This window comes from Patagioenas fasciata, chromosome 1, assembly GCF_037038585.1.
Source record: "Patagioenas fasciata isolate bPatFas1 chromosome 1, bPatFas1.hap1, whole genome shotgun sequence".
Taxonomy (NCBI): domain Eukaryota; kingdom Metazoa; phylum Chordata; class Aves; order Columbiformes; family Columbidae; genus Patagioenas; species Patagioenas fasciata.
This window is the reverse complement of record NC_092520.1, coordinates 212,838,680-212,851,721: the sequence shown is the minus strand read 5'-3', so window position 1 is coordinate 212,851,721 and position 13,042 is coordinate 212,838,680. Positions and strand designations below refer to the sequence as shown.

The window sequence follows — 13,042 nt, the reverse complement described above, 5'->3', positions numbered from 1 at the left end:
AGTCCTAACATAATGTCCTAAGAGCCTGAACACATCCCTTGGCAACTAGTTCGTCAGTCTAATTAGGATTCACAACCAGGACGTCTTCTCTGATCCTTATCCTAATTTCTTCCTGTTGTAAGTCCCAGCCCAACAAGGGGTTTAAGGATGTGCATAACTTTGCACATGCAAATGTGAGATTACTCACTTCTCCAAGTTCTCCTCGTTATTTCTGTGTTTTGCCAGATTTGAGGTCGTAAATTCTCTCCGTTCGTCTTTGAGGTGCTTTTTCCTCCCTGGCTGCAATAAATAAGTTGTTGCTATACAAGGAATGGTTTCTACTTATGCTAAAAGCTGACCCAGGTGGGAAACATTCACTAGGTGGAAAAAGAGGCATCTAAAAAGGTCAATAGTACTATCAGCCGGTCTTTGTTGTTAAGCCAGGTCTTCGTCAACATTTTGAACTTGACTTAGGACTCTCTAGATGTAATTAAATGTGAATGTGGGAATACGCTGGGATGTGCTTTCTCTTCTCATCTCCATCCCTAAATTTCAAAGGCTAGAAAGTTTGAAATGGATTTTTGCTTGGCTGGGCGAGAATTGGAAATAAATGAGAAGGTGACAAACGTTTGTCAGCACCGGGATTTTAGGTAAAAGAATGTAAAGATACCTTGAGCAATATTAATGCTGGAGCTGATCACTGGTAGCACAAAAGCCACGTATCAGCAGGTGGATTAAGCTGGATTCCAACTTCTGCGTAAGTCATTTATTTAGTAATATCACACCCATTTAACATTCTTAATTGTAGAGCAGAAAGGACTGCGCTTCTCTTCTATTTTATCATCGATTCGTCAAGCAAACTCTTCCTTTTACACATTTTGCAGAAGTCCCAGTGTATAGTCAATGTAAATAACAGCGAGAATCAGCTCTGCTGTGCTTGATCTTTGCTGGCAGCGCTTCCCACGCGGTGATTTGGAGGGCTCTGTGTGGGCCCAGTTTGGTTATGGACCGCTTCGTAGCATCACTCGGAGATATTCAGCCATCGGATCGCGCTATTCCTCTTAGCAGAACGGAACCATTTGGTTTGTGCTGTGCATGTTTCATAATGCGCTTTCAAGCCGTCACCTATTGAACGCGCGAAGCCGATTGTTAAAAATAATTTAATATAAGGAGTAAATTAATTTAAAAACTAAAAATAATGGTGCAGCAGTAAGGAGCTTCGTTACCATATGCCCTTTTGTCTCTTTTCCGCTGTTTTCTGTTTAGCAACTATTTTTGAGACTGTAAACAAGTCCTGCAGATTCACCGCTGTTGGAAGTGGCTCTTTTTGGAGGAATTAATATTAAAAAAGGAGAATAATCCCCTTTCCACCACCTTTTTGTGTCGTGGTGGAAAATACCACTGTCTTAGATTTAGATTTAGCGCTTACACTTTGTCTTTAAGCTGACCCTTCTCTCTAGGTTTTCTCAGCTAGGCTTATGTTTTATTCTTGCTCACCCTATGCAAAATATCTCAAACGTTTCTTTCATGTCCATCTGCTCAGCTAAATCCATCATAACTCAGGCTACCAGTTACTGCTTCTCCATCAATTTTACCCCGTGCAAGTCACACGTCTTCACTTTTGAAGCCCTTTATGTCCCTTTTCTGCTCTTTCAAACTCCCTATTTATTTCCCTCTGATGCCACTTTCCATCCCTCACTCATCCCGGTTTCAAACAAGCACCGACTTTCTCTGCTCCTTGTTCTTAGAAGGAATTTCTACTCAATGTAGACAACATTAATTTATTAACTTCCCACAAATCCCTCTAAAAATCCTCTTGGCTGCTCATAAAGCACTTGAAAACCATTAGGCCGTTGCTATACTTAGCAGGCTGCCCATCACGAGAGCGCGGATTTACTCACTTTCCTTTTGTTTCACCATCAGTTTGTTGGGTTTTTATCTTTTTGAGCATTATAAGCACATCGAGAAAAGAAACGTCCTGCTTTATTTTTCTTCCTTTTGCATGTTGTGTGGCACAGTTGGGTCTGCTCCGAAATCAGCAGGAGACAATAAAGCAGGTCAGGGCACCATCTCCAGCGCTGGTACATTGGGTTTAATTAGCACCACGTTCATTTACAGGGGTTTGTTTTGGCGCTAATGCGTCCCTGGACACCACCAGGCATGGCCTGGGGAAGCAAAGATGCTGGAGACCATCCCTGGTTTGCAAGTTGGACGTGGATTTGCTGTTTGGAAAGGAGGATTTTACACTAAGAGATGCCGCTTGGCTTTGAACCCAGGGGATCAACTCTGGGCTGGTTTATTTACTAGTACAGAGGTAGCCTTAGATACCAAGGGTTACACAAATAAAAACAGATGCTTTTTGATAGCTGTCAGCATTATAATGAGGAATAAAACCAAACCCTGGATACTTCTGGCCATCTAATGGCAATATTATTTTGTAATGCTCGCTTGGCTTTTTATTCCCCCTCCCGTATTTTATGACAATCGCCTCAAGTCCTGATCTGATGGGATTACGCCAGATACCAGCACAGTGGGAAACTCATCAGCGATTCAGATTCCTTCAGTCAGAATGTCAGTTTTATCACAAAAACTTGCAAAGCTTACCGTGGCGATATCAAATTTCCTCTTTAGTCGACATTTTGTTTGAATGCCATGAAGGGGCTGCTTTCTCGGAGCCCCCAGGAGTACAATAAGCGATGCTATTTGAGGGAGGCTCCATGAATACCAAGTTACCTTCATTAAATTTCCCCTTCATGCCTTAGCATGGAATATTTCTTTTTAAAGCGCTCTCTCATTTTCTTTTGTGTCTTCATCCTATTACCTTTATGAGATTGCGGCGCATCAGCTTGATGGAAAAGGTGGGTGCGCGGCTCCCTCCGAGGTTTATTCCAGCGCTCAGAAATATTCTGCTGGCGTCTGAGGTGCTCGAGGAGCAGCTGGGAAAGCGAAAGCACATCAAGTAATTGTAAACTTAATAAAAACACGGCATTCCTGGCGTGCCGTGTGGCGCACAGTGCGGATCAGCCTGTTGCTCCTATTGACTTTGGTGCAGAAGAGGCCGGATTAGATTTCATGTGTGTGTGTTGATTCTGTACAGTAGTTATTGAGTCAGGGTTCCCTGATGCTCCTGGTTCGCTATTATGTTGTGTATTTTTATTTTTCCTTCCGTTTAGTTGTGAAATTCCCAAGTAATTTTAAAAAGTATATAATACTAATGGGATATTTTCTCTGCCATGTGTCCCAAAACACAGATCTTGGGACATGGGACAGTTCAGGGAAGGGACCTCCAGCTCAAAGCAGGGCGAGCTCTGCAACCAAACCAGGTTGCTTTAACCATTCGGGTATTTAAAACCTCCACGTTTTTACTACACACTCCCCGTAATTACTGGTTTTGCGCTATCCCCCTTTTCCTACAAGCTTTTTTTAATCAGTCAAGCCCCACAGACCCTTAAATGCTTCTATAAAATGACCCTTATTTATAGGAACATTAGAGAAGTTTTCTTTTAGGGAGATATTTCATTCCCTCTCGAGGAGTTTCCTCGCTGTTGGCTGTTTCTGAACATCCATCCGAGAACCGTGTCATCCATCACCAACCAGAAATCAATCGCAAACCCTTCGCCGGGGTTACCATAATGCACATTGCGTCTCCTTTCCTGAGCGGGCGATCCTGCAGCACGTGGTTTACGGCCATCTCGTGTTAGACAATAATCTCATTTAGCGTTTTCCCAAAAGCGCAAATGGTGCATTAGGGGAGCGCAACAAGCCCGGCAGATCGATACGGAGACGACGCTGTCCTTCAACAGATTAATCCAAGAAAATGGGCTTTGTTGACTCGAAGGAAATGGTCCCGTTGGCATTGACCCACGTTGGGTCTGCGATGCCTGGAAGGACGGGCAGCGCTTTGAAAAATCACTGGCAAACAGTCATAGCATGAAAAGAATTAACTGGGGAAATAGGTGATGATTCTACATCTCAACATAAAGAGGCCGTGGATGCATTGAAGTAAGATATACATGGACTTTTAATGGTCACTGGTCATAGAATCATTTTGGTTGGAAGAGACCCTCAGGATCATCGAGTCCAACTATAATGTAACCTAACGGCATGGTTCAGGGAGAAAAAGTAATCTAAAAAGCTCCTTAATGTGGGTCACAGTGCAGAATTTATTCAATTTATTTATTTACAGAATTTATAAAGCAAATGTACAACAGCCCATTTCCTTCGCTCTTCACTTAGAAGACACACTCTGTGGAGTCACTTTACAGTCGGTTATGATAAAAGGCACAACTAGGTTTACTGTGCCTATTTTTTTTGTTAAGTCATCATTTATTGTATTGCTTTATCAACCCAGACCAGCGTTTCAGGCATTTAAAACCAGTTCTAGTTTAGTTGGACCTAAATCATTGCCGCTGTGAGTCTTGGGTCTACAAAGAGCGTACATGGAGCTTCCTCTCGTATTCCATCCCGACACACACCTTGCCATAATCAGGCGGCGTATAGCGGTTTATGGACATACATTTTGATGCTTAACACACTTTTGAAGCGCTTGCTGATATCAGCAGAGTGGGGATTAAGGGAAAATCCTCATCCGTAAGACTCTACAGAAGGTGGAAGTTTTGCATCACACTGTGTGTAAGCACCTGGGACCGCATTGAAATTCTGCTTTAGGCATTTCACAGGTGTATGGTAATGAATGGAAAGAGTAAGAGGGGTGTTTTATATAAAAATATATACTGTAACATCAAAGTAACTTGGTTTTTTTATTCATTTTTTTGGTACTACATCTTGAGTGGTTGCCAAGACATCAGTTCCCTTAAGGAAGAGAATTGTGCTTCGCATTTCATGTTTTTCCTTCAGTTAAATAGAGTTTTACCTTGGACGATTGGCAAAGAAAGCAAGGAACGGAATATTCATCTGAGCACACTGTGGCTGATGAGTCTCTTCTTCTTTTTTACAACCTTATTTGAACTAAAAATAATATAGGCTGGAATGGATGTTAGAGCAGCCGCTGTTGGGCTTTTCTAGTGGGGTAAATGGGAAGGTGCATTAAGTGTTAAGTTCGCACACATAAAGCAAATGGTTGTCTCTGAATTTTCATGTGTTTTTCTATTTTTTCGAGCATTGAAATATTTGATCTTCAGGCTGAAAAGGTGCTTAACTGTGGTTTGATTGTCTATCATAGAAATGAGTACCTTAAAAAGTCTTATAAAGTATATGTCCTGTTACCTTAAAATTTCAATAGATATTTCATCTCTGAAACACTTTGCCCGCCCCCTTTGCTTTTTAAATAAGAAAGCGTTTTATTCCCATTTTAATTTTGTGTTGCTATCAGTGTGGGTAACGTTTTATACATTCGTGCCAATGACAAGATTTTTGTCCAAAAGAAGTTGGATTTTCCAAGATGGACTAAAGAATCCTCCATTCCTTTGGCTTCCATCGAAGGCAAAATGTGTATTGCTTTGGGCAAAAAGGTGGCAACAGTAATGAAGCCATACAGGAGATAAAATTTAAACAAACAACTAAATAATTTGCACATCTGGTGTCAAGATTAGAATTGAGTTGATGGGAAAGAGGATGCAGCAAAAATAGAGGCTGTTATCAGATCCGCACAAGTCGGTGGTGTAATTGGCTGATGTGTTTTTATATTCTTGAGGTCAGCAGGAGCAATGTTTAATATTATATGTAGCAAGATGATATGGTCATAGGACTGTAGAGCATTGAAGCTTTCCTGTGGTTCTGTGGCTGCTTTTCTAACGTGGGTGAGGTCAGATGCGCTCCGTCGTTATTGGGATTTTCAATTAAAGATGTGTGCTCATATTAATTTGAGTATTAAAATTCTTTGTCCACTGGAACCAAGGCACTGGATCAGGAGGACACTTCTTGTCCTAATAGCCCAAGTTCTGCAGCTCACCTTGATGTTTGCGTCTGATGTTACCAACTTAATAACCTAAATAGCTCTACAACCAGCATTTCTTTATAACTTTAAAGTGTTTCTCCTCACTTCTATTAGTTCTTTATAAAAATAAATCAGTCGCAGGAAACCAAAAGGTCCTTTTTCTCTTTCCCTAGGCGATATGAGTCTCATCCCATCTGCGCGGATCTGCAGGAGAAAATTCTCCAGTGTTACCGGCAACACGCTCGGGAGACGCTGAGCTGCTCTGCCCTGGCCAGCCAGTACCTGCACTGCGTTAACCACGCCAAACAGGTGAGGGGAAAGCATCGTGTAGAGTCCTGCATCTGGGCAGGAGCAACCCCAGGTTCCAGTGTAAGTTGGGGAATGACCTATTAGAGAACAGTGTAGGGGAAAGGGACCTGAGGGTCCTGGTGGACAACAGGGTGACCATGAGCCAGCACTGGGCCCTTGTGGCCAGGAAGGCCAATGGTACCTGGGGTGGGTTAGAAGGGGGTGGTCAGTAGGTCAGAGAGGTTCTCCTGCCCCTCTACTCTGCCCTGGGGAGACCACACCTGGAATATTGTGTCCAGTTGTGGCCCCTCAGTTCCAGAAGGACAGGGAACTGCTGGAGAGAGTCCAGCGCAGGGCAACAAAGATGCTGAAGGGAGTGGAGCATCTCCCGTGTGAGGAAAGGCTGAGGGAGCTGGGGCTCTGGAGCTGGAGAAGAGGAGACTGAGGGGGGACCTCATTCATGTTTACAGATATAGAAAGGGTGAGTGTCAGGAGGATGGAGCCAGGCTCTTCTTGGTGGCAAACAGTGATAGGACAAGGGGTAATGGGATCAAACTGGAACACAGGAGGTTCCACTTAAATGTGAGAAGAAACTTCTTCCTGGTGAGGGTGTCAGAGCCTGGCCCAGGCTGCCCAGGGAGGTTGTGGAGTCTCCTTCTCTGCAGACATTCAAACCCGCCTGGACACCTTCCTGTGGAACCTCAGCTGGGTGTTCCTGCTCCATGGGGGGATTGCACTGGATGAGCTTTAGAGGTCCCTTCCAATCCCAAACATACTGTGATACTGTAATTAACAACGGAATGAAGAACACACTTGGATTATCCAATTAGTCCTCCTTACAGCGCAGTTCCCAGCCTGTGTGCTCTCCCAAGCTCTGCGGAGTCCACTTTTGATTTATTTAAACACCAGATTTTCCATCTCTTCCCTTGGGAAGTTCTAGTTTAGTGTATTGTCGCTGTTTGCAGATCTTTCCTGGTTATCTGCAGTTTTAACGGTAAAACAAGGATTAAACTACATGATACTGTTTGTCATAACGGATGAATAGATGTCTCAAACTAGATTGCTCATCAGTTGGACGTCTCAATTTCTTTTATATTATGTACTCTCATAGTCTAATATTGCCATTTACATGGTCTTGCCCTCATCCACTTTCCTAGAGTATGGGTTCTTAGCGTAAATTAAAACCTTTATACTTTATTAATGCAGCATAAAAGAAAACGATAGTAATACACTGTTTCTCCAAAAATAAGACAGGGTCTTATATTAATTTTTGCTCCAAAAGATGCTTACTGTTTTACATGCATAGCTGCCTGGACACTATTTAAAATGACTTTTTTTTAAATGAACTATAAGTAGGGCTTCTTTTTGGAGTAGAACTTATATTTTGAGCATCCTGAAAAATCGTACTAGGGCTTATTTTCAGGGTAGGTCCTATTTTCAGGGAAAGAGGGTATGTATATTTTCCAGTTAAAAGAAGCTCAGATTTCTAAATATTATTCTTTTCCACAAGCTTACATCTTTCCAATATAGAGAGATTCATATATTGACCTCAGTTGTGTTCTTAAAGAAGTGAGCTGGAAACGTGCTTATAGCGTATGCAAAAAATGGCTTAAATAAGTCTGTTGATCATTATTTCTGCTAAAATCTATGAGTTAATATTTGAACATGTGAAGATGCACGCTCCAATGTGTTAGCAGGGACCCAGCAAGCACGTCTACTATTCAGTAGCGTCTACGATCATTCTTGGTGACTCTTTTGCATTTACACTGGTGCGGTCTTGCTCTAATATTGCTGAAGGCAGCTCTAAAATCACTTTGTGACATTAAACATCGTTACAATCACTGAAAACCTTAAAGAGGATCCATGTGATGAAAAATAAAAGCCAGTGAGATCACCCTGTCCCTTTCAAAATCGCTTCCTTCGATATATCCTTCGTCAATATATTAGTTAAAGGTTGGACTTGGTGATCTAGGAAATTTTGCTCATTCGTAAACTGTACAGTTCCCCATGAACTTCTGAGCTGGACTTTTTAAGATTTAAATTGAATTTCAATTTTTTTCATTAGTTAAGTTTTCCTGAAGTGTGATTTTTTGTATTCCAAAACCCAGTCTGAAGTTACTGGACCATGGGTGGGTTTGAGACATTTCAGAAAAAAAGCCAGCGAATAATATTAGGTTGTTATGTAGTCAACTCGATTTTCACTGTGGTTTCCATCATCTGAACACTAGTTTGCTGCATTTATAATTTTATATTCTTTTTAAAACCAAGAAATTGAGATTAATTTCCTATCCGTGTTTAAGTTTGTATCTGATAGGAATTTCTTCAGAAGACTGTGATGAGGACGAATTAATTCGTGTTCAAAAGGTGCAGGAAAAGGAAATTGCATAAAAATGAGCATTAGGTTTTTGAACCCTTTTAAACACCTTTTTTTTTTTGTTGAAGATCTTCAACCAAGCCTGTCAAGTAGTTAAAAGTGTTTCCTAAATGCTGCTTATTCTCTTTCGCACGTGCTTTAAGATGAGAATTCAGAGAGGTTTCTCTTATGATAACAGAGAAAGCGAAGCCTTTTATGATGGAAATATTTGCAAGCAGGAGCAATTGTTTTTCATAACGAACATCAGTCCTGTGTAGCTCATCCTCCATGTGTCGCGGCATAATTGTAATTATTTCATTTTACTCGCTGATTGCCCAGAAGTCCAGGCAAACAGTTACTTTGAAATAATTGCTAAACGCTGCTATAAAATACTGCAGAATTACCCGCTGCGTTGCGCTTGTTTGGGAGACAGAGGAGCGGGATAAATAGCGGAATCAGAAATGAAAAAGTGAACCGATGCCGGCTACAAGAAGCGAAGAAAGAAGGAAATTTGCTGGAGGGAATAGACCAAGATATTGAAAAGCAAATAAGTGAACTAATCCGATTTCCTGGCAGTGAGTCTGGGCACTTGTGCTCAGGCTGAGCACACTCTGTGCTTTTCATAAATTGAATTTATTGACTCTTCTTTCTTCCCTATCTTGCTTATAATTATCTCGCCCTCTCTTCTGTGTGCTCCTTATTTCTCATCCTGTCTGTAATCTCATGTCTCTATCTGTCCTTTTCTCCCCTTGTTAGAAAGGCCCAGAGAGCTGTTAATTCAAAGGACTTTGACACATTGTTGTATCTCCACTTCAAATCTTTTCCCAAAGTCATGAGAAGCTACCGAGATAAATTAAACTCCATTATTAATGTTTGCATTTTATTCTAATAGCAACGGAGAGAAAAAAACCCTCCTTAATGGAGCCATTAAGGGGACGATGTTAGGATTGTGTGTGTATTTGTGTTCCCACTGCTGAAATAACTCCAGCCGGACCAGTCACTAATATGGACCATCCAGCGGCGTTTTTATCACTTAGTCCACCATCCACTGATATGGGCACGGTGGTTGTTAAAATACCCTATGAAAGTTATTTTTATGTTTTTCCTTCCTTTGGGCTACAGGGAGTCCCAATTCCTATACGGGAACACAACCAGACTGTAGCTTAATGAAGTCTACGCAATAGTTTCCCCCTAGACCATTGAATTTCAGAGGGATTCAAGTCTCCGCGGGTAGGTGGGATTCGAACGTGCTTCAAAGAATGAAACCAACAGCAGCCTGGTTATAAAATGTGCTCTAACCATTATTTTAATCTGTAGGATAGGAATGGTCCTTTATCACACATCCTAGTCAGAATAAGACCATTATTTTAGCCTCATCCTTCAGTATTGTTGCTAGAAACCATCCTCCGATCTAATAGAAAAATATGTAAAATTAATCTAGCTGGAAACACTGAACTGAAACGCAATAAAAAGATATTGTCTTTTGTGGCCACCATTTAGCATTAGGTTGACTGAAAGGAATTTATCATGGAAGAGTCAAACCAGGTTCGCTTCACACCTACATTGGTGTAGTGACAAAACCACAAGGAAAACATTTGAAATACAGTCATTTCTTAGGTGATATTAAATGGCAGGGTCAGTAAAGGGCAGTAAAAAACCCCCAAAATGTAGAAAACCAAAGCAAGGCCTGGAAATCTCCCAGTTCTCTGAAGATGTAATTTTGCGGGCAGAAATCCACGTGTGCTGCACAAATACCTGCAGTTTCTTTCCTTAGGACACTGAATAAAAGTAACACGATTTTTCTCGGATCTTTGGGGAATTTCCTGCGTTAACTTATGCGGTATTAAATTTATGTAAAGTTAATATTCAGCCCAGCGATGGCTTCAAGCAAGTTTTATAATACCAGTGAAAATCAAGAGTCTTCCAGTTCAAGCACCTCCCATCAGTTTTATGGAAATCTCCCTGGGGACATTTTCAAACCAAGATTGGAGATTTTGTTAACTAAAATAATTTTCCCTTACTTTCTTTTGTTATAGCATCTAGGGACTCCTTTTATTATGTCAGCGTGCACTTGATCCTGGAGAATATCAGAGATCACAAGGACGTTCACCATCTTCTCCCATGCACGCTGTCCTGCCCCTTGGCGCTTCTCTTAATCCTCATAGAAACGCTGCTCGATCTGGTTGAACAGTTTACTGCATTGTATTTAGAAATAACATGAGAATTTGTTTGAAGGCAAACATGACAACACCTTTTTAATTCCCTTTATTTGGAAATTCCCCAACCCCTGTGGCTCTGACGGTGCAGTCTGGACCCACAAGACAATGTGCCCTGTGTCACCAGATATTCTTCGGATACTCAAGTCAGCTGTTTTTGGTGTCCTGTAAGATCTGAAGGTTTACATCTGGCCTTGCTCCTGCCATAAGCCCCCAATTATCAAATCCCTTCCTACCATTTCTTAGCAGGAGACTCTTAATTACTTTCTTCCCCATTGGCTGCATTTGGAAGACAAGAAGTTGGTCAATGTCTTAGTCCTCCAGTGAACATAAGTGACCTCTGGTGTGCTTTTACTTCCTAACCTGTCACTGTCCTATTAGATCCCACTTTTCTGTTCTCCTTACTGATCTAGACAAACAGTATCTGTACATGTGCCCATTTATACAGACACTTTATTTCTAGATGATGCTGTAGGAAGTTCTTAGTAGAGCCCTACGTAGTGTCCTTGCAAGTCTGTGTTGTTGTGGTAGAGGCCAGGACCTCTCCGAAGAGTCAGGACCTTGATGGCAGAGCTCTGTGGTGTGGCAGGAGAAATAACTCTTGAACTACTTGACAAATCTATACTTTTAGCTCTTGGTGGCCTGATAGCACAGGAGATATTCATAGAATCATAGAATCACGGAATGGTTTGGGTTGAAGGGACCTTCCCAGCTCCCCCAGTGCCACCCCTGCCATGAGCAGGGGCATCTTGACCAGCTCAGGTTGCTCAGAGCCCCGTCCAGCCTGGCCTGGGATGTCTCCAGGGATGGTTCATCCACCACCTCTCTGGCCAACCTGTCCCAGGCTCTCACCATGAAGCACAAGGTCAGTGCAACGTGTTCAGACTTCTGAGATTTCGATGATGACTCAGAAGACAGGCTGGAGGTCGGCTGGGGAGACACTTAGTGCTGTACGACTTCAGGATATATTTCCTCGAGTATGTAATTGCTGGAAACACAATTTATCTTTTTGGAAGGCCAGACATTTTAATTTCTATAATAGCCATATCATGACTAGACCTGTGGCAGCATAAGGATGGATGAAAAGGAATCATTCCTGCAAGTCTTCAGGATTCCAGATGGCTCAAATACCTTCATTCTGCCTCTGTGTCTTGTCTCTGTGATGATGTGCATATTGGCAATGTTTCTTTTTCTATATTTTACCTTAAAAAATATTCATTTCCTAGGGAGGAACTGTAGCCTGACTTTACTTGAATAACCGTGAGTTACTGAAATATGTGTTTTTCCTCTCTCTTCCCTGCCCCCCAACCTTGTTTTTTCAGCAGAACATGCTTGGGAGAGGAGGATAAAGGCATCGTCCAAATCAAGCACAAGACCATCAACTCTAATTTCAGCAGAAGAGCATTTTTTCCCCCAAGAATGATATGACAGCCCATTTACAGGGCAGACCAATAAGGAGAAGAACTGGAAGAACCATTTCGAGAGCAGCAGCCATCACGGCTCAATCAGTGTGACCATTTGAAAAGCCAAGACCTATATCTTATTACATCAGAAATCGCACATCGGAAGATACTGTTCAGTCTTAGTAAAATCCACTTATTGGTGATTGAAGGAAGGAAAAGAAAAGAACCTTTCACTGACCTTAGAAAGGGGAAATATCCTTCAAATGCTGCTATTTCACTGTAGAATCTCCTCAAAAAGTTGTCGCTGTCGAAGGCGCAGGTTTGTAACGCTTGGTGTGCCGGGACGCGGCGGCACTTTGTGAGTCAGGCAGCTGCTGCTCCTCATTCTACAGCCCGCGTTCGTCGCTCGTGTTAATGATATAAACGATATAAATCATACTTTAACTTATTTCACGAATTACGGAACTTAATGAAGTCTCTCTCCGGGCCTTCTGCTGGAATGATGTTAATGATCCAACACTGAAGTTGTTACATGGCCTTTATTTACATTAAATGATCCTGTTGTGCTCCTCACTGTTATCAAGTACTGACGAACATGCCTCTCAACCAACAATAAATATATTTTATGCACAAGATTGAGGTTTCAGTCTCTCTTTCCACCTCTCAGAGGCGGGTGATGTTCCCTCTGCTGTGCCAATCATGTTTTTCCAGCTCTTATTGCTGCAGCTTTTAAGGCACAGACTTCTATGCATAACCAACTTTGATTTCAGGAGCGGTACTTACATAGAACCCTTTTCCACGTGACAGTGCCGTGATTCATCCACCACGAGATCTTCCTTTCTTGGAAAGTGTGTGTGAATGAAAGGGCAATCCACCCAAAACTGCAAACCCTCCTTATGCAACTACT

General features: G+C 41.9%; 1 protein-coding gene across 1 annotated transcript in view; it reads left to right on the top strand.

Moving 5' to 3' along the window:
• CHCHD3 (coiled-coil-helix-coiled-coil-helix domain containing 3) overlaps nucleotides 1–12,770 on the top strand; it is a 174,004-nt gene extending 161,234 nt beyond the window's left edge. The window contains exons 9-10 of the mRNA XM_065829760.2: nucleotides 6,049–6,184; nucleotides 12,055–12,770. Coding sequence (XP_065685832.2) covers nucleotides 6,049–6,184; nucleotides 12,055–12,081 — 163 coding nt within the window. The 3' untranslated portion in view covers nucleotides 12,082–12,770. The remainder of the gene's footprint in view (nucleotides 1–6,048; nucleotides 6,185–12,054) is intronic.
• Nucleotides 12,771–13,042: the final 272 nt, after the last annotated feature.